The following is a 22,961-nucleotide window of genomic DNA, read 5'->3' as shown; positions in this document are numbered from 1 at the left end:
GGCAAAGGCCTCCCCCAAATCCTTCCACGATTCTCTATTCTGGAAAGTTAAAAGGAAAATTAAATAATAAAATTGTAACTACATTTTAACATGTGGAATTTTATTTACGTTAATCTATTACATTAAAAAAATAAAAGCACAATAGTTAAAGGATATTACATTCAAAATATTTTTTGTTTTTGTTCCTTATTTGATCACCTAGCAAAGAGCTATCATTCAAAGCTTAGGTTCAGGTCAGGGTTATCATTCGTTGCACACATTAGAAAACCGATGTTTTTTATTTCAGGTGCCGCATCCAGAGTCACAATTGCAAATGTACCGTCGATAAGCCCGCAAGGCCAGATGGGAATGGTAATTATTATTTTCTTTGCTCTTGTTACTAGTTTTTGACTGCAAAAAGTAAACAACAAATTTTGTTTATGCCATCCGGAACAGTCAGCTGATTTAGTTGGGAGTCCTCCGCCTGCACATCAACAAACTTCTCCTGTTACTTCGGTATACCACAATGTAATTTATTTTCATTTTCCTAAAACAGTCCTTGACGTGCTGTGCTATATGTATAACCATTGAATAAGATTACAAGACAGAATTCATTTATTTTTACAGGGCGAAGCCATGTACCCACACTTCTCTCATCAACATTATCAGATGTATCAACAGCATTTCCGCGCCACCCAGCATGAGAGTCGAGCTACTCCTTCACCATATACTCGGTAACGTTACTATTTTATATATTCTCGAAAACAAAAAATGAAATAGTTTACCATAAACGAGTGATCAACGTTAAAAAAAAACAAATGGCGAAGGTGTTTTCATATCTCATATTTTTTCATATTATGTGATCATCCAAGAACATGATTTTTCTTTTCAAACGAAGATAAGCAGTGCATTGCGATTATTTGGACAAACTAAACCAAATATTGACTCAAATGATAAAAGTGGTAACCGCGCGTTTGCTCTGCGGTTTAAAATTCTTACAAAATATGTGGTTTGGATTGGATCGTACGTTATATTAAAGTTTGGTGTGCGGACGTCCTTAGGTCGCTAGAGGCGGAAGGCTCGGAAGCCCCGACGCCGCCGCTGGAGCTGCGGCGGCCGCCGTCCGCGCGCGTGCCCGAGCCCGGCGAGCTGGCCTACCGCCGCGCGCCCGAGCTGCTGCGCCGCGCGCCCGCGCCGCTGCCGCGCTCGCCGCCGCCCGCGCACTGCTCGCGCCTGGCGCCCGCGCTGCCGCCCGCGCTGCCGCCGCACGCCGGCCCGCCGCACGCCTCGCAGGTGCCGCGCGAGGCCGACTCGCTGCAGATGCTGCTCCGGGTCAGTACTCTCTCGCACGCCGCCGCACTGCCCCGCCGCCCGAATCCCGCACCCCGCTCACTCTACTCTTTCCTGTTCTAGCGCTACCCGGTCATGTGGCAGGGGTTACTCGCACTGAAGAACGATTCCGCAGCTGTCCAGATGCACTTCGTAGGCGGCAACCCGGGCGTAGCGGGGGATACCCTCTCGCGACACGCCGACGGCTCCACCCCGCTGTTACGTATCGCACAGCGTATGAGATTAGAACAACCGCAGCTAGATCAGGTGCATCGCAAAATGAAGGTAAGCCGCTTTGTTCTGTTTTAAATTGTTAACCCCCAGTCCAGTACACAACACTAAAAAAATACTGATAAAAGTAGACTTGAAACTTGGTTTGTTTTAAAGATAATATAAATTTAAAAACCGCCGACCCTAATTAGAAAAGAACTAGTCAAGACAAATTCAATGAGCCCAACCTCGATGGGTTTACTAAAAGGTAGACCAGGGTTACGTCTCCTACCTTCGAGCCCTAACAGCAGACCAGCTCTGTGGTTCTAGAAGACATTAGTGTTTAAATATCAGATCCCACATATGCTTGCAAGTAAACTGATCGTGTAACAGTCCTATCACATATCACATATTTTGTTTGACTTTTGTTGCAGATGGAAAACGAGCACTGCATGTTGCTGGCACTGCCGTGTGGTCGCGACCATATGGATGTGTTACAACAATCTACCAACTTAACTGCAGGATTTATAACGTACTTACAACAAAAACAAGCCGCGGGTATAGTCAACATTGCACCTCCCGGGCATCACCAGGTAATTAAAATGTTATTTACTCGAAGTCCGGACGGGGCTGTCCAGCCCGGGTTAAGGAAGACTTGTTTTGCTAGTTAGACATGAGATAGCATTGGCTCTAGATGTCTGTCATTAAAGCCCTATGAGGGATAGTTTCGTGCAAGTCTGTTAGATCCGGTTCTTGTTGTGGGTATCATTATGTGGGTTTTGAGTATACCTTTCGGTAGTAAGATCACGGTTGATTAATCATCGAAAAATAAGTAAAGGTCGCCTGCTGCCGCTGCTGGTTAAAGGCCTCTTCCCACATGCATAATGAAGGATAGAGGACTAATCAGAGGGCAAGGTCACCTATCCAAATACTTGTTCTGTGGGTGCAAGTGACTTGAATGTTTGAGATAACCCCTGCGACACAACGATTAAATTCCTTAGTAAGAGCGTCGTTTTTACATTAAAAAAAAAATGTTGTAAAAAGTTGCAGATAAGACATCGACCGTGCACCTTCAATGTATTTTTCAATTCATAAAGTAATGCTTTTATTTTCAGGCTATGTTTACGGTTCACATCTTTCCATCGTGTGAATTTGCCAACGAAAATTTAAACCGTATAGCGCCAGATCTTATGCATCGTGTTGCTGACATCGCACATTTACTCATTGTTATAGCTACCGTGTAAGGCATGCTGTATTTTTGCAATAAACCGGCACCAGAGCCAACAAGTATAAGAGACATTCTTGTAGATGACTTTATAAACTCAGACTAGAGTTCCAAGACATTTGCATATACCGGACTAGACACATTTATACCTAAAACAATTTGCTTCAATATTGTAATGTGACAAAACCGTCATCGATAGTCGATTCGATAATTTTAAGAAAGCATTGTATATACGGCCAGGTTGTGAAATTTTTAACTTCATTTTATTGTAGCAATAGATCGACCTGGTAGAAAAAAATCTTTGAGTTTTTGGTCATATTCCGAATGACAAAAATTCCTAGGAATTGATTTGTAATACCTCTGAAAAATTGAACTCGTGGTTATATTATGTAACGTCAGTTTATTTATTGTTACTGCGTATTGCGTCGTCTCTGACGTCGCGGCGACTCCACAGGCGCCTGTAAAAAGTCTCACCTAGTTAGATAAGCAGCCGTCACTTAATTTTAGTACTAGATGTAAGTTATAGCTTATTTGTAAAATACTTTTGTTATGGTCGACTGGGTTCGACGATATTCGGAGTTTAAATTTTTAAAAAATAATAATAGATGGCAAAGTCAGTTGATAAAGTATATTTAATTTTGGGTTCCGATTAGATGAGTGGCAATCTATCGAGCATTTTTATTATTAGTGTAAATTGTTATTTTGTTTTAAGCGAATTAGGTCTAAAGTAATTTAAATTTTGTAAATATGGAAACTATCCGTACTAAAGTTCGATTTCGCTTAGGTCATTACGGTAGGTAATGGAAAACTCATGAATACTGGGTCGAATGATTACTGTTAACATGTAAAAATCAATCATAATTAAGTAATTAAGTTAAATAAGATAGTAAGGGAAAAATACATGTGGAAAATAAACTGTGATTCTGACTTTTTAATGTAGACTAGGTAGCCCTATTTTATGGAGCATAGAGAGCAGTGTTTGCTATTAAGCGGAAGCACACTTTGGCGTGTATGGCCTCGCCTTAAGCGATATCAGAATTATGTTCATTATGTCTTTATGACAATTTGTCGAATATAGTTTATACCAAATATGCGGAATCGCTTCTCTGTGGCGTTTAATAGAGCTGCGTTATTAGAAAACTCGTGGTCAGAGATAGGCGACTTAATTATTAACTAGCAATATCAAAAACAATGAGGTCAGGAATGTTTTAATATAACCCTATGTAAACAATAATATTCTGTTAAATTTTGAGTCCATGCAATGTCATAATGCTTAAACTACTTTGCATATTTAGTCATAAATTTCATTATATTGCAAATGTAAACATGTGTAAATACCTGACAAATATAAACTATTTCGATAAATAGTAAATTGGCTATCCCAGCGATTAATAACTGTATATCGGCGTATTACAATTTTTTCATGCTTTATAACATTTCAAAAATTCCATATTTGAAGATATTTTGCTGTTATAAAGCGTGAAACTATACTCAGGGCGTGGCAACATACAATAAAAAAATACGTGATAAAATAATTATAAGGGTTATTTTAGAACGTTATTACTTAATCTTTTCTATTTATATAAAATTCGATATATTCTCAGTTCCACTGATTTTCAATTATTTGTAAAAGCACCTGTAAATCTTTATGGGTAGTATACCACAAAAAAATATAACTGTAAAAGTAAACCATTCAGTTGTGCATGCCTTCCGGTTGAATGGTACAATCGCACTTGTTTTGCGATACGGGCCCGCCTTCTTCAGTGTTAACGTATTCGGATCTCATTGCTGCTTTAATTGCGGGCCGCCGCTCAGGTTATTCTCTACTTGTACTCGCCATCCTCATTTGCCGCTGTTCATCTGCTTAATATAGGGAACAGTCCTTCATTAGGGTTTTATTTATTATATTAGAAATGCTGTATTAGATTCGTTAATTATCATTAAATCTATACTACAGAATTATGATTTACTGGTTTAGTTATTGACATTACAATTTGAAACTAACAATATTGTACTTCTCATAATTTTGCCACTTTCCGTTTCCAGTAGCAGGCATCTCGGATAACTTGCATTAATGGTAATAGTTAGATAATTGTGCGACTGTGCTGTCGTACGTAAAAATAAAGTACAAAATATTTTATGTATTGTAATTTTATAATGTACGATATTAACTTATAGCACAGGTAATATTATTATTACGTATATTCTTTTTAAGGTTTAAAACTAGAATGTAAAGTATAATAATTATATTGTTTGTCATATTTCCGTCGCAAACAGTTCTTAACTTGGCTAGGAGGAACACTAACGAACTCATCACTTCGTCCATTAATTTTAAAATATCTATAATTTTACTAGCAGACAGATGCCCAATGATGTAAACTCTAAAGAACCTTATTTGAACACCTTATAAAGGAGTTCAGTGTAAATAAGTCTTCATAAAAATGTAGTTGATATGACGGTATTTAGACACGTTATTACAAGAAAAACTATGGTATAAGAGACATATGAGAATTATAAATGAATAATTTATTGCGGTAAAAGTATTTTTTTTCTTTGTAGTGTTTGGGGTGTAATTACTAAGTAAGCAGTTCCTCAATTAGTTAATTCCGTCGAGCTCTAAAGACTTGAGTTCGACGTTGACTTTACTTAACATTTTAATAGTAGGCAAAGGAAGCTGACTTACTAGTAATTACATCACTTTTTTGTAAGCTATTAAAATGTCAATTATTAATAGTTAATAATATCCTGGAATATTTTCATATTCTGTTAATAAATATATATTATTCCTTTAAAGAAATAGTCTGATGGTGGCTTAAGCCATGCTTAGTTACGCGTATCTGCATGTGAGAAGTATAATATAGTTTTTTTATTCGAATTTTGAGCTAATCTCACTTTATTGTGTCTTGAAGCTGGTATATTGAGGACACATTAACGTCGGATTTTCTTACATTATCATTGAAACTTTTTTTCTGTTATCAAGCATGAAGTGGTTATATGAGGATGGAATGTCTAATACTTCGGGTCTCCTTTGCTAGCAACTGTTGTTGGTGTGCGAGATGATAGTTTAAATATTTGTAAAAATAACATTTGATCTCAAGTGTGCAGCAAAAGTGAAAGTGAGTTAGGATGTTGTAGAACAACAGTCGCGTGCGGACGCGACCCGATGCCAGTGTGCTCGATGTTGGTTATGTTTCTAACAGAGCGTACGTATAGAAAAAATATTGTGATCATAATTATATTATAGTTTTAATGCTAGGCTGTAGAGGTAACTGTATATTTTGTACATATTGAAAATAGTATTGTAACTTTACTTCCCTTATCCAAACAACCCAGACTCCTGTGTGTTATGTACCTCCTACCTACCAATACTATTAAAAAAATATTACATAAATGTTGTTGTATTAATTATTCGCGAATGCGCAAGCTATAAATATTATCCTTTAATACTGTTTCGTGTCGACAGACAGTAATTCTCATTTGGATTATTCATGTCAATTTCTTGTTGTTGGCTGGCCTTATAACATTTGTGAAATGAAATAAATAGGTAATTGCTTCGTCGATACCTGAGAGAGTGTCAGCTTTCTTTAAGACTAAGTGATAAGTCACATGTCAATACTGCCTATTCTGCAATTTGCTTTGCACATTTTCATTTGTATTGAACATTTTCATAAATTGAAATTGTTAGTTTCGACAAAAAGACGAATTTGTCGTTTACATTTAAAATTGTTGCTGAATTTATGAAAACCCGTCTACAAGTTGGTCAATATGTTGAACAGTTTCTGTACCTAGAACAGCATCGAAGGTCTGAAGAGTATAGATTAAACTTTATCAACATTTTTAAATGGAGTACTAAACTTTACATTTTGACGTACAACGCGGACGAAAGGGCATGCGAAATAAACAATAAATTACTAGATTTAAAAAAAACTAAATACCCACGTTTATGTTAAATGTCACTCTAATCAAATTTTATCAAAATCGGTCCAGCATTTTTTATAATTGTAAATTGCGTCGTCATCGTGTTAGAAGCTACCCTGAAAATTGCAGCTTGCTAATTTATTGAGAAGTGCCTCAAAATTGAGTTGCAAAATCCAACCGGAACGACAAATGTGAGTATAAAAACGTGGGAAAATACTGCCCAAAGGTACTTATAACGTTTACTTAGTCCATTATAAATGATGAATATATTTCAAAATGCTATTCTTGAGTGACAAATTTGTTTTTTTTTTTGTATAATAGAATAGTTAACCAACATCTTTTATGCCTTTTATCAACTTAAGACTATGATAGTCTAGTTTCATTCCCGTACCACAGTGCGTAAGAAATATATAAAACAACGGATAAAATCAATTTAATTAGGTACATTAAAATATAACTGGAACACAATACTTAAATGTTTACTATTAAACATTGTTTCATATGTTGTTTGTTTAGAAAAAAAAACTCAAATATTAAAATTGAAGTATCTTGGGAGTAGTATGATACCAAATGTAGGTACTTACTGCCCTATTTCTTTTAGGTATATACAGTAAAAAACCATTATTGATCTTGGCATTTAATTGAAAGTTATCTCGTATAACGAACAGGGGTGTAGGTAATTCAGTTCAGTAAGTCGCAGCTGCTATACATATAATGCAAAGGTGTCAAACCCGATGCTATCCATAATTATTAACGTGACGTACAGTCGCCATCAGATATATTGTAGCAGACGAGGTGACCAAATACTTCTGAACAATTTCAAATGTCAATAAGTTCTATTCGCTACAAGTTACTACTAGCGACTGTACTTCAGTCCCCATTCGATTACATAAACCGTAGTTTTTTTTTATTTTTATTTCATAATCAAAAATCAAAATTGCAGGTACTCTTTCGTGATAACATTGACTACAACTATTCTCACAAATACAAATTATTGCTACGTTTTAACATCTATGTCTATATTTTGATAATGTGTAAACAGCCATGATAATTAATTATCTACGCTGTCATTATAACTGTTTAACATCCTTGTTTCATCATAAGATCTGCTAGTTTAAAAATTCGTAGCCAGCTGAATGTCTCCGGCTGCGGAGGTGTCGCGGACGTGGAAGCCGCGTCAACATTGTTGGGTTGCTCCTGTGCGCCCCCGGAGTGCACAGGTGTTTTTTTCTGAGTCTTCTGGCTTTCTGGCGATTTTGTGATAGCCGGCGACGTCATCCTGTAAAAAAAAAATTAAGGTTAAAAAAGAAAAAAAAATAGATATACGGAGAGGCCTATGTCCAGCAGTAGACAGCTATAGGCTGAGATGATGAAGATGTTTATTTTATAATATATTTACAGATATTTTAACATCCCTTGTGTTATACCGCATGATTTACACAGTATAATCATCGTCCGTTTGATATTAAATCTATATTTCTACTACATATAATTATTCTGCTTTGGATAAATTTACATTTATATATTTAACGATAATTCATGTTCTTGTTTTAACGGGAATTCTGATATACATGCAAGATAATTGATATCAAGTAATATGCATAATTTGAAGATTTCGGTATTACGAAAATTCTTTGTAATTTTAGGAGGTACCTAATTCATGAATGATGCACAATGTTAAGGTTTTTTAAACTGAAGGGTTTGTATTTCCATCATCAAAGAGGTCGATAAACTGTCTTAAGATCTTAAATAAAGTTTGCCAAAGAATTAATTCAGATTGTTCTTTGCGTAATATACCAGGACGGTAAGGCGGAACAGAGGTCCCGTAGGAAAGGATCGCATTTCATCGGCTCGTGCGTGACAACAACAATGAGTGGTTTCAGGGTCAGTGCACGAGTTCACAATAGGAAGTGTTTTCTCATAAATCTCATGCAACGTGTAGTACTTTAAAAGGAATCAAATTTTACTATGTTAGTCGAGTGTCGATTTTTCATGAATTTGGACCTACGTAGAGATGACCTAGACCTAAGTATGTAAGGCTTATATCCATTTGTCTGTTAAGGGGTGCCAATTTGGCCTCGAAGCTCTTAAAAATAGAAAAATTAGGGCCTAAAATGTATATAACTCATTTCAATTAACACAAATCATTTTAGTATATTAGTTATGTATCTCTATACTCATAAACGCTTAAGAATTTGTCATTATTTTGCTCCATGTGGAGTTAAGCATAGGCAAGCAGCATAGCAAGGTATTAGGTTAACTGACAAATCTCTAATTTGTTGATAGTACCTATGGCTTGCGCATAGTGCGTAGCTAGTGTTGTGTGAGTTAGTGAAGCGTCCGGTGGATGACCTACTTCTGGGGACTGGGGACCACGACAATTGGTAATCACACATAAAAGATGATAACTACATTACTTCTTTTTTTCTAGTCAAGAAAACAAAACGACTCAATGAATTAAAGACATAAATACTGCTGTAAGAAACACATTATTTAATTTTTACAGTGCATAACGGTTTTATATTATATTTTAATAAACGCCATACATAAACTTTGTACAGATGTAGTACCTATAGAAAAAAGGAGAGCATTGAAAATGTATTTAAAACTAAATAAAAATCCGTCACGGGATAGATCTATGGATATGGAAGAGGCATGCAGATTCAATGGTTAATTACTAAAAACCTTATGCATAATAAAATCAGTTTCAGATTTTAACCCATTTTAGCAGATCTCTCTCTTTATAGATATGTGGTTTTATGTCAAATAAAGTTTGCATTATATGGGCGTCCTGATGATAACCAGCAGTCGTCCGTGACCTCATTACGGCTCTCATAAAATCCAAAATTTTTAAAATAGTTCAGTTCTTAATGTTATGTGTACCTTATTGTAAATATGAGAATTAATTTCGTGCTCTGTGTTAAATTTTAAATAATTTCAACAACGACGAGGTTCATTGAAGAATGTTTTATTAGATAATTTAAAAAAAATATGATGAGTGCGACGAATTAAAGATGAAAGGGGCACAACGAATAAAAGGACCACTTAAATTCTGTTAAATGTTTATGCCGGTAAGTTATCATTATTGTAACGACACAAATTGTTGTCAAGGCATGCTACTTATAAAATGTAAATAATTATATTAGATGTCTCAATTCCCCAAATCTATTTCAAGTACTTTATTTTAGGTCAATACCAAATAGGTCAACGGCCTCTTTATGACAGCGAGGTGCGCTCTGTACCTATCTCGTGTGACCTATATGTTACTCTCATAGCTTTGTTAGACATTTAGAACGATTATGAAATTCAGTAGGTGTGCTAAAGTAGATGGTTGTACCTATACAGGGGACCTCGAATGCAAGAGTATTTATGGGAGAAAAATAACAAGAGTTTCACCAACATAAAATTATGAGAATGATTTAATTTGTTAATTTAATTATATTTTGTTATTCTATTATTTCCTTTGATGTGCGACAGTTTTCGAAACGAGTGATGAGTATGTAGAAATAATGTTGTTGATTATTTTGTGTTTTAATATTATATTGAAAGCATTATATATGTAGATATTTATTGTTTATTACTTAGATTTGAGAGCATTTTATTTACAGTGTGAAATGTACATACATTCCAATAAATTAACTTAATTAATATATATATATTACGATGGCAAATAATATTCGATCTTTCTTTTTCTACTTAGGTACACCTAATTTTATGAGGTAAATGTTCAGGACTCACGCTTTAGATTTCCACTTTTACACAATAACTCACAAGTCTTGAATTAGTAACGTATCACTGTTCAGATAGTTAAGTTTCAAATATTAGGTAGGTACAAAATAAACAATTTCTTGGATTTAATAAATTATTCCTAATTTAGTATTTGATCTCGTGCCAATATTTATGTTGGTTCGCGCGCTACGTCCGCCTGCCTCGGCGTCTGTGCTCTGATTGCGACTGTCTTCATTGTTGATACTCGCGAGAGTTTGTGTTGATGTAGTCGTTTTATACAAATTGGTGTCAAACGTGTTGGCCATGTATATTATTTGAAGAGAACTAGTATTTACCTTATGGTGTGACGTAATGAGACGCATTACGTAAGGAAACCTTAGTATCAACCTACGACTATGTTTTGAGTTAACAGAAATAATTTTACAACTATAAAACAAGTTGTTTCGTCTTTTCTTTGAAACATTAAAGCTGATGGTGATGTACTATCAATTCATTGCTCTAGTTGGTGTAGAGCAGGGCCCCAATTCTGCTATTTAGTATTTACAATGGCAGATGAATTAATGAAAGTTGGTTTTGATGATGATGAAATGACACTTTCCGTATCTCTCTTATCGTCTTAAGCATTTTTCCTACACAATAATTGGAAATTTAGTATGGGACGGTACACTCAAAGTCAATATTATGAATTTTCAATTATTGCGTTGGCTTATTGCTTCAGAGAATAGGAATAATTTTTAATTTAATCCAATTGCCATTCATTCTTCGGACATTGTAAATAGCTGAACCGAGCCCAGATATTTAGTAGAACTCCTACAGCAATGCTTAGCTCAATTACACCATAATTAAGTCAAGCTTGCCGATATGATTACGTCAACAACATTGATAAAAGTGCGGTCGTGCGCCAGTGACATACTAAATACTGATAGTGCGCACATGTATGAAATGGGCGTCAGGGGGTAGGAAGCCTCTACCGATGCAAGAAAAGTGTTCAGCATGAAGTTTTGACGCCGTTATCGAAACGACTTCATTTATTTTTACATGTTGTCAATTTAGTAAATCAATCATATATTTATTAAAAAATATGTTTAATGACTAAACAGTACTCGAGATCTTCATAATTAGTTCTCATAACATATTTTGTTAAACAACTCAAAAGGTCATAGTTCTATGTAGAGTCTAGACGCTACACTTTAAATGCAAAACTTTGTTTTTTAATATTTACAAAGCTATTCGATAAGGAGTTATTAAACTGTACGCGCGTGCTCACATCGAGCAAACAAGCGGGGTTCGACGACCTTAATCCTACACAGTCCCACAAAACCTCCAATTTGGCGCGCTCTGCGATGTTATATCGTTCTTACGTAACACTTTCATGACCCACATTTCACACTTTAGTATAATACTTTTACATGAAGTAAAAAAAATGAAATTCCCTACTAACAGATTAAACATACAAGTGATGATAAGGATACGTGTTGTTATTATTTATTTGTTGTTTTGTTTTGGTAATTTATGTTATGATTTGCTATATATGATAGATTAGATTATAGTATTAGCTTGATTTAATTGTTTACTAACAACCTCATAAATAATTATACTTCCGTCAGGTTTTGATATAAACAACATGAAAATTGTCACTGGATTATTAAGATGAACGATATATCTATTAGATGTAGGTTTGATGAAATAATTGATATAGAAAATGCGAGCAAGATAAAATGTCAAGGTGATGAATGAAATCCATTCGTAATAATGCAACTTTCTTAACTCAGGGGATAACTGATGGACAAAAACTACGGACAGAGTTTCATGCTTTACCTTAGTTTATGGAAGAGCCTCGTTTAGTACAAGCAGATCCGAGATTATATTGTAATTTAGAAGATTTTAGATGAACACGACTGTGTAAGTAGTAGGAGGGCGGGCGATCGGGGCGGGCGGTCGGTCGCTAGTGCCGCGCGCCCCGCGGCCGCTGCGGCGCGACCTCTCCCGACTGCGCACTGCGCTGCTTGCCGATATCGCCGCTCTCCAAACAAGATGCCGTCTTTAACGAGGAAAATCATGTTGACCTATGATTTAAATAATCATTTAACAGTCAGTTTTGTTAGAGTCACCAGGTAATTTACATTTCTTCAGGCGTACTAAATATATACATAAATATATTTAATAGATACGTACAGATAAGTTTCCAGTTATCAGACTACTTAATGGCAGACACCCTTAGAACAATAAATAAAAGAGATAAATTCAATTCATATAGATGCTACAAGAATATTTTTAATGTTCATAAAATATGCATCTGCTGTTTGATACGAGTGTAGGACGCTTGAGCTCGGATAGTGGAGAGCTCCGCCACGCCTAAACACTTGAGCAGCATGACCTAGCTCACCTCGCGCGCTTTCATGTTCACAAGCAGGTTGCATGTGCTGTGATATTACTTACATTTATTATGATAAGTATGATATATACAGGAGCCTTTATTATGTTCATATCTAGTATCTTTATAGTTGATTGGTGATAGTTTAATAATAGTTTAGTTTAGATAAAAAAAAATTGTGCTGTTCTTGCATAAAAAATAATATTCAAGTATAAATTGTACTGTATATAATTTTATTTTTAAAAAGAGTAACTTATTGAGTTTCTTGCCGGTTTTTCTCCATAAGCTGATACTTTAGAACCGCGCAACAAGAGTCATCATCGTAACGTTTTGAAAGGGCCTGGAAAACGGCCTTCTTGAAATAAAAAGTTTTGATTTTTATTTTGAATGAGAAATCGATGGACAGTCACAACTCACATCTCTCCATCCGTCACTCGGTAAATTAGAACACACACGTATGACATAAACCTACGAGGACACAAAATAAATTTGTAATTGTATTCGTTTCATAAAATTCAAAATATAGTAATATTACTAGTGGTTGGCTTCCCTATTATAACACATAATCTGTAAAATTTACATGTCAATACTCATAACCTAGGCGAGGTAGAGGATACAGAGTGACTAAAGCAACTAAATTACTTCAATTTCAATCAACTTCAATTTTAATTTATGTAATAAATAGATAAATCCTTACTATATATAATTATAATAATAATAAATGCGGACAACATCACATACATTGTTCTGAACCCAAAGTAAGTTGCTAAAGCACTTGTGTTATGGAATTCAGAAACAACGAAGGTACCACAAACACCCAGACCCAAGACAATGTAGAAATGTGAATTTTTACATTGACCCGACCGGGGATCGAACCCGGGACCTCAGAGCTAGCGACACCTTGAAACCGGTGCGTACGCCACTCGACCACGGAGGTCGTCAAAATATGTAGATGTTTATGATGTATTGCGTAACTTCAAGGTGCATTATATCGAACAAAGCTGCGCGTGGGGTCAATGGTAACCGGTTACCAGTGTTACCACACACTTACGTACGCCCATACATAGCATAACTTAAAGATTATGACCTTTGGCTTTCTATGACAATCTTGTAAGCAAATAATTCAAAATTTGACGTAATAATGCTTGCTCATATATAATGGTACAATTAGACACAGGACTCTATGTACGTTCATATACACGGTGATTTTTTAGTCGTCTTACAAAAGCAGCCCAGCTCATGTATCCGACGTAAAATACCCCTAGGCGCGATTATTATTTTTTTTCATCATCAACTAAGATAGTAAGTAGAAAGAAAAATTAAACAAGAGAAAAATATACTCTTTAAAAATGATAAAACGCCGCCGCCCGCGCCCCTCACTATTGTTACAAGGCTCGGACCGCGCTCGCAACAGAGCTGTGTTTCTAAAAAGCTACGAATTGCATCATAATCTTGAATAAAAATTGCATTTTAAATTTATTCAAATGTCATAAATACCTATTTTTTTTATCACGAACGTGTTCTAGTCATTGGATACATGAACTGGGCTGCTTTTGTAAGACGACTAAAAAATCACCGTGTATTTACACAACACCTGATAAAAAATGGGAAAGTAATAAATTGTCTTTGCGACATTAAAATCTTTCTTAACATTTTACTAAATTCTACTTTACTCCGGAGTAAAGTAAAAAAATAGAAATAATTCACAAGTATTATTACGTCAATGTTTGAATTTTTTGCTTGAGATAGTTTGGTACTGTTTTTTAATAATCTTGGCCTTAGAACTCTACCAAGCATTTACTGATGATTCGTCTGTTGTCCCGTGCAGTACAGAAATCGGATTTTGTACATCAAGACAATCTATTTTCAATTGGATTACATTAGGAACACTTGACACATGTTTCTTCAATTAGAAATAAATTTGAATACAGAAGGTGTCGTAAAAGTTATTGAATTGCAGCAACTGACCGCGCTGATTGAACTAAATTGTTGTTTAACTCTTGTTTATGTTTTTCTGCATCTGTTTTTTTTAATAAGATGACTCTTACTATCCTATCAATTGATATTCATATACGCTTAAATAGAACTACATTTTTATCTTGTTCGCAAATGAAGAGGAGAGTTAAGTTAAGTTTTGAATACAGACTGCTTAATTATAATATCTATCACTATTTTAGTAAATGTTTCCCAACTTACAGTTGCTTGCGTCAGTGACAACTTAACAAGACAAAAATCTAATTTGTTCACACTGTAAATAAGAAATACACATGTAGTTTTAAAAAAGCGTTGCATCGATTTTGTAAAAATATTCAAAGACATCCGCGATCGTAAAACAAACTCTCTAAGGAAGTTGCAATATAAATATAGTCTGCATCTTTTAATTATTAGGTCGCCGGGATGTCTGTCTGGGGATCGTCACCAAACTTGGGTTATTTACGGTTACCAATGCTTCGAGCTTATAGCACGGAGATGGATCTCGATGTCGAGAACATTAATCTGTCACACCCATGTCTGGAAATGCATTTAAATCTACCAAATGTGTTACAGGAGAGTTTATTTTATAAGGATAACACTATTTTTAACACCTTTACAGATTAAATGAAAAACTTTTTCCGTTTTCTATTGTTCTATGTTTGATATAGACGTTAACTTGTTTAGATAGTCCGTCAGTGGGTTTAGCTCTTATTAAACAACATTTAGAATTCATTTATGTTTTAAATGATACCAGAACAATATCTTATACCATTATCTACTTTTTTTTTGATAATTATTTCATTTATTTAAAACATCTAACTGTATTTGCATGGCGCAAGACTTCCGAGGATTGTAAAAGCGTCATCTACTAGCATAATTTAATACAAGAATAGCTTTGAACACTTCTCTTATCAAGTTGTTAGTGGTACGGTGGAGCATGTTTTGAGTTTTAATCTGATTCCACTAGATGGCTCTTCTCGGTTAGTTCCACAAATTACCGCAGCAGATAACAAGAGCAACCGAGTTTCGTGCTTCAAACCAGACGTAGATGGCGCTTTAGTTGTTAACATTTTAGGCAAGAGAATATTTAGGTACTTATTAAAGCTGATAATATTTTGAGTATATTAAAAAAATACTTAAAACGAAGCTGTAATGGATTATGTTAATAAACAGTCTTTTAGACACAAGAAGTGTTTGGTGATTATATTGCACAACATATAAACTGCTATACGTATAACGTTATTTCGAAACATGTACATATAAGAAAGTAAAACCAATAGTCACGTCCACAAAGAACGCCTTTGAAAGAATAAAGATATCTAAGAAGTCGTTTTCTAAATAAAACAAACAAAAATGACTGAAGTTAAGTAGCGTTCATAAAAAGTTATATTTTGCGACAATTTATACAGAAGCAGAGGTGTTCCAATTGCTAAACTTATTTCAAATGTTTATGTGAATACATTTATAAGATCTTTCTTCGCATTTAAGGATTTTGATATCTTTTAACGCGAGTCTTCATCTGTCTTTATTGTTAGAAGTTTTAAAGTCAAAGTTTACTCAGAAACTGAATGTATGTCTCTTAAAATGTTTATTGTTAGACTTAAAACTATGATTAACATTTTAGTGTTACTGTAGTTCTGTATTTTTTAATAGATACCGTAAAACAACTCTTTATGAGTCGAGTTTAGTGTAACGGCTGTAAGAGGTCGTCACACATATGTACCTACTCATACTAGGTACCCGCTTGTCGTCTGGCAGTATGACAGCTTGACATCTCGTTCACGGAGAGTCGATCGAATCCGACTATCTACTTCAAAAAGCTAGACAACCTCCATCGTAGTGCATAGAGCATTATAGTATCTACAGACTATACCTACCTAGTACATGGGTAGGTAGGTATGATGGTTATGCAGGTGTGGAGAGGAGAGTAATTTACATTTTAAAATGTACCAGAAAGTTATCTCGCAGAGCTTAGGGCGACTTTACACTTGATTTATAGGCGCAGGTAACTGCTAAAAAATTCAAATTTCCCTCCGCATACTATAGTTCTCATTTAAAAGGATCGCTGATACTTTCAACGTCACCATATGTTTCTTACGCTTTATGACTTTAAATGAATTTAGTATTATTGCCGTAGTTTTGTTACGATGTTCAGAGCTTAAAATGTTAACGAGTTTTTTGTACGTTGGAACTTAATAAGTCTTCTGAAATAGATTTAATAAGTAATTAGTGTCTGCAAATAAACATGAAAATGTACTAGAACAAGTTGATGGTAAATTATGTGGCAATATCAACATAGCATTTTCAACTGGATTTATGTCTAGGTATTAAATGAAAAATAATTGCAATATTATATAAATTAAGATTAATTATTATTAGTAGGTAAAACGAGCGGGGATTGAGGTTGTGTTAGTAATTTATATGCGGTGTTGCTAACATCTGCCGTCTGCATATTCAAGCTTGTAATACAAACTTGGTTCAAGACATCCTGACGTACACCGCGATTACATCTTACTAGATAAGACTCCAGCAAAACGAAATAGTATTGAAACGGCCAAACAATGCGCTCAGGTTAACTGCAAAGAGGTGTAATTGTTTATTATTTCAGTCAACGACTTAATGCTGGGTAAGAAAGTGTCATTTTTCTAAGCTCATGCAAGTTGTGTTGGAGCCATTCTTCGTTCAATCGACCTTCTGTCTTTTTAGCTGGGCATGCTTTTGTATAGGCAATATCTTCTACATAGTGCCCTTATATCCTGTTATGCTAATTGTTTTTTTGCAGTCGGACACTGCTTATCACTAAGCAACTGTTATAATTTTGCTTTAAAACGTGGTGGCATGTCTTTTTCCGGGGCGTACGAAGTTAATTATGAGTTCCACTGTTATAAGACACAAGATGTTAGTACGTACATTGCCACATCCAGCACTAGCTATCTTTGTCTGTGTCGTGGTAGAAGTTACGCGGCTGCAGTGGGTGACTTATTAACTTACACAGATATTACGTAACAACAACAGGTGCTTAACAAAAACATTGGACGAGGTGCATTTAATTAAGTTGTACCGCACGACTTAATGTTCAATATTGTTTCAAACACGTACATGTGTTGCATAACTAACAATCCTGCTTAAACTTTACACTTTTCAACAAAAAATGTTAAAATCACATGAATATAATAATATGTTTGTTATATGATTATAGAACATTGTAAATGTTTTGTATATACATATTTCAAAAATACCCTTTTGACATAACATATCAAATGCTGTTTTCTCTTGGGACTTTAAACGAACTGGAATATATTTATATCCAAAATCTTTTGGCGGATGATGTTTATTGCGTATTTCTTAAAACTATAGCTTTTTGAAAGTTTTCTAGTATGACCTGTTTTTATCATTTTCATGGTAAACGCGGACGTTATCAGACAATCTATTTATAGACACGATGCCTAAGTCTACATAATTTAGGTAATGGCCCAAACAAACCATGTTTTGCCGTGCAAATATATTATAATAACAAGTCAAACTATAAGCTAAGGTTATTGATTAGGAGTGTGGCAAGATAATATATGTCCATTCCTAATTGGGGTTGGCTCAATCCGGCCCGAGGCCGTTTCCATCCGCCTCACAGCTCCGCTTGTAATAAAATAAGCAGTTTTTCCGATTCCACGTTTATCTGTCGCTTCGTATTCTCTGCCAACATTCCTTTTCAGAATCGAGTTCCATGCTCTCTGGCGGTTTGTACATTGGAATTAACGTATGTCGCATGTTATTTGGGAAACATTTTGAACACAAGTTTTTTACGAATTTGAATAATGACGCATTGGTTTGATGTTTTGCAAAGGCACTGATAAACAAATCGTCTTTAATATGTTGTTGATGTTTGATAGAACATATTTATTTTGCATAAACCTTGGCGTACTTGAGGCACAAACTTGAAACGACACCCATTTCTTTAAAGCCATAATACATGTTCGAAATAAGCACGTTACTTAAGTTTTCCCATAAATCAGCAGAGACTTTAGAACATTGCCGTCGCCGGCTCACTTTCCCTGCGTTGGGCTATAGGTAAAATTAATGCTTTTCTTATTAACAAGTTAATTTGTATTCCATAAAATTATAAGAAGAAAATACAAGGAAATGAACATTGAGTCACTCGGAATGCAGGTTCTTATGAAGTATTTCTGTTTTTTTTATTTGATTACGATTGCTCAATCATTTTGATTTAGTGTATTTTTTTGCAATACCACCCTTTTCACGAAGAATATTTTATCAAGTTCCGAGTAAAACATTCCACCAGCGTAAAATTTATAAATGTTAGGATTCCGTAACTCAATGTAAAGAAAAAGGGTTAAGTATCTCAAATTGCTATTAGATTCTGACATTTGAAGGTATTTAATCAAAGGGATACTATTAAATCATCATGAAGTTACGAGTAGGCAAATGCTCTAAAAGGGTTCACTTATGGAGTAAAATAAAATTTGTTCTACCTGAGCAATACGGAGGGGAATCGAGTTTTCAATTGGAATTACATTTACTGTTTTGCCCTAAAAACAGGACCCTTATCTAATCCTAATTTGTTAGAGGATTTGGTCCGAGCGCGAAATCGTTTAAGTCGAGGGAGACTGAGGTCCGCAGATTGAGAGGCTCTCTAAACTTAGTACATACGAGTACATGGACGTTATAATGATGTGTTGCTTCCGGAACCGGCTGAAGTACGTATTGTTAGATTAATTAAACATTTGAAAACTTTATAGGAAATGAGTAACGAATTTTATTATTATTTAATAGGATATTTGACTGAATCTAATAATGTAAATCTGTTTCGTTAGTCTGACAGATTTTTTACTGATAAAGATAAGATGATGAGAAATATGCATATTTTAAATCACTGCATCCTCTTCATTTTTGGTTAAGAGATAATTTAAAAATCCTATCCAATATTTTATTGAAATCTGTTTAAAACACCTTAAATAAACAATTTAACTTAAAGTGTATTGAAAAATAGTGCATAGATATATTCAGAGGTAAATCATTCAGTTTTTAGAAGAACAATCAGCGTATTCTGAATTGTTAAACGAAACTACCTTTGCGACCATTGTCTCAACTTCGTGCCACTTTGGTAGAGCCTAAGTTTTTTGTCGAGGTTTCTTTTTGTTTGTTATTGTTGTGTATAATTCGCTAGACATTTTGTTGGCAATGATGTTTGGGGTGAAGATTGGGCTGCGCGCGGTGTGTCGTAAACACGCCTCAGGGAAATACCTGGCGTAGCGCGTAGCCGCGTACCTGGCGGCAGGTCGCTACGCCACGCCGCTACGCCAGTCCGCCCGAGAATACTTCCCCGCTGCGTGCTGACTAAGCGCGCACTCATCGACGTACTTTACCTTAGTTTAACTCCAGTTTTCTTTTTCCGCAATTGTTTAAGGTGTTATCGCTACCTGCTGGGAGCTGGGGCTTGCTAAATAACCTTTTTATCTCAACGGGGGACGTAAAGGGCTCTGTAGTGATTCGGCGAATTGTAGTGTTATCTACGGAAAAGAGAATTCCTACGTGTTTCTCTTCTATCTTTATAAGTGTATACTAGAAAAGGTTAGCTAAGTTTGACTTGATAAAATCAACCATAAAAGCATTTCACCGTACTGCTATGGCGTGAACTTAAACATGATTTACGATATCGAACAAATGTTCATTCGTATCCCTATTTCGATAATTTACCATAAAATACTTGAATATTGCATGAAACTGTTATATTCGCTGTACGGAAAGCTGTAAATCAATTCGGTTTCATAAAAATATCTGTTGGAGATTTACTAGATATCGGGGTTCGGCCCACCGTGGGAAATATGAAAATTGGAAATACATGCATTGCCCGATACGGCGTCGAATAAATTTCGCCCCTATTTGTAAGCGAACCTCAATATCGCAAAGTACCGGAGTAGTGCGTGTTGCCGGGACGCGAGGTGCTCGCAGCACGTCTAGCGCCGCCTCAAGCGATGACAATGAGCCGGGTTGGAATTGTGAAATACCTTTTACCACTAATAATTTGTTTAATTTTTCAACCTCGTTTTGAATAAATGGCGTGTTCTATTGATTTTAACTGAAAATGGAATAACTGTAGGTTGCCTATTCAAAATTTAGTTATGTCTCTCCATTGTTTCACAGATGCTTAAGCCATTTAATTTTGTTGAAAAATCCACAATTTTAGTCTTGTTTTACATTTGTACCAAATCAATGGTAAGTACATTTGCGAGAAGGTTTTTTCTAATAAAATAAAAAGGTCTGTCGTTGTGGCGTGTGACCCAGATCGGTCAGGGATTACAGGACAGTCGCAATGTTTTGCCCATCACAGTTTAATGTATTTCAGGCGTCCCTACTCAGCCCATCGGAAGCTAACTAATTAGAATCTATTTTCTCTTCTTATGTAACGCGCCACCTGTTTTTTCGGTTACAGGAAGCTAACCTTTGTAAACTCTTATTAATTGAGAGCCATTTGGACGCATTTAATGTCACTTAAATTTCTTAATTAGGTTATTAATTCAAAAGTCTTCCTATTGTTACATTTTAAATTTATTTTATTGTAATAATATTTTCAAAGTTCTGTCCATTGCTGTTTAATACAATTTAAATAAACTTACACAAACTTTAAGGCTTTAGTATCATCATTCTAACGAAATACAAGCAAAGGTTTTAGGATATTGCCTTGTTATTTACTACCCGAACACGTTAGCGGCCCCAAGTGGTAAGTGTTTAAACTAACCATACAATATGTGTTACGGCCAGATTCTTGGAGGATTGAATATTTGGAGGTTTCGGAGCGTTATGAAGGAGGAGTGCTAACTGCGCGTTAGTATTCAGTATGCGAGTCCCGCGACCGCTAACTCACGCAAGATTGTCGCTGACTATATTTTTAGACACGTCTTGTTCTTTCTGTTTGCTAACCCTTTCCTTTCTTTGTTCCTAAAAGACTTTGTTTAATAAATCAAAGTGAATGGGGCACATATTTTATCACTCTTTAAACTAGTTTCAGCCTTTCCTTGGCATCCACGAATATTTCCAGTGTAAAATAGCCAAATCGGTTCAGCCGTTCTCGAGTTTTAGTGACACTTAAGAATAGCATTTCATTTCAATATATATATATATAGATAAAAGATAATACCTAATGACATTTAATGGCCTAAAATGCTTTAAAAATGGACCTCCTTATGTTTATAAGCCACTGCTGTAGGGGATTTTGAACTTGATTTCGGAAGATGCGCTGTTTAAACCTTTATTTACTCAATAATATTATTTTAATTTGTATTAGGTATTTCATTCTTCACAACAACTGTTAGAGAGATATTTAATTAAATTTTCTCAAACTTTATGTTTTTTTTATAACCAGACCATATAATTAACCTTTCATCAGCTAAAAAGAAATTAAACTAACAGTTTGTAGGTCCAGCAGGGCCTATTTCAGCTATTTAAAATGGCCGATGAATGAATATAAATTGCATTAAATTGGCACTCTTCGTATTATTCCAAGCATTTTTCCAACCCAGTTGTTAGAGGCATTATGTTATTTCACTGAAATGGTAGATAAAAATAAATAAGTATGAAAGATTAAAACGAATACTTTCTAAGGATCATTCGAAGTGCTGCCATACGTCGAAGACTCTACATAAGTAATCAGTTTAGAAAGTGCCACGAAATAATAATGACGAGAATGTTGTAAACATATCTTGAAAGTTCGTATCCTTTACCAAATGCATACAACTTGTAGTCTCTTTGAGACCCGTTTCACACAGGTGTACTAATTAGATCGGTAAAACAACAAGCTCCAACGCGGAGTAGTGTCATAATCGTAACCGAGACGTTCACGGTTCCTGGTCGTAAAGATAACTAACACAGAATAGAATAGCCTCTGTAACACAGTTACTAAGAAACTGCAGCCATCTCGCTTACTCGTGGCTCGTAGTTCTGCCAAATAGTGAACAACTGTTTACATTTGCTCAAATAGTTTCCATATTTTCAGGAAAAGTAGATATATTATTCCATTTTTACTAGGCAATACATTTATGATGAATAATAATACATTGGTTAATATCAGGCTTAAATTGGCGCAACTTGGCTGTAGTGCATAAGAGAACGGCAGATCGCGTCGCTCGCGCTTCACTTCTCCCGCTGATGCTACATAAACAGGTTCCAGCTCCGAGCTGGCTGCCCGCTGCCAGAGCACACGTCCCACGT

General features: G+C 35.3%; 1 protein-coding gene and 1 long non-coding RNA gene across 4 annotated transcripts in view; one reads left to right on the top strand and one right to left on the bottom strand.

The window, feature by feature from the left end:
• LOC113492996 (protein split ends) overlaps positions 1-6,134 on the top strand; it is an 83,784-nt gene extending 77,650 nt beyond the window's left edge. For all 3 annotated transcript variants that reach the window (XM_026870776.1, XM_026870761.1, XM_026870767.1), the window contains 6 exons: positions 287-351; positions 607-713; positions 1,041-1,311; positions 1,393-1,593; positions 1,953-2,111; positions 2,634-6,134. In XM_026870776.1, the coding sequence (XP_026726577.1) occupies positions 287-351; positions 607-713; positions 1,041-1,311; positions 1,393-1,593; positions 1,953-2,111; positions 2,634-2,762 (932 nt within the window). In that variant the 3' untranslated portion in view covers positions 2,763-6,134. The remainder of the gene's footprint in view (positions 1-286; positions 352-606; positions 714-1,040; positions 1,312-1,392; positions 1,594-1,952; positions 2,112-2,633) is intronic.
• Positions 6,135-7,282: 1,148 nt separating this feature from the next.
• Positions 7,283-10,914, bottom strand: LOC113492990. The gene is made up of 2 exons (XR_003400540.1): positions 10,400-10,914; positions 7,283-7,940 (listed from the first exon to the last, which is right to left on the bottom strand). It is a non-coding gene; the product is annotated as an uncharacterized LOC113492990 (long non-coding RNA).
• Between the last annotated feature and the right edge of the window lie 12,047 nt (positions 10,915-22,961).

The sequence above is a fragment of the Trichoplusia ni genome, chromosome 1, assembly GCF_003590095.1.
Source record: "Trichoplusia ni isolate ovarian cell line Hi5 chromosome 1, tn1, whole genome shotgun sequence".
Classification (NCBI taxonomy): domain Eukaryota; kingdom Metazoa; phylum Arthropoda; class Insecta; order Lepidoptera; family Noctuidae; genus Trichoplusia; species Trichoplusia ni.
Note: the sequence above shows the minus strand (reverse complement) of the source record. Positions and strands in the feature narration are given on the sequence as shown.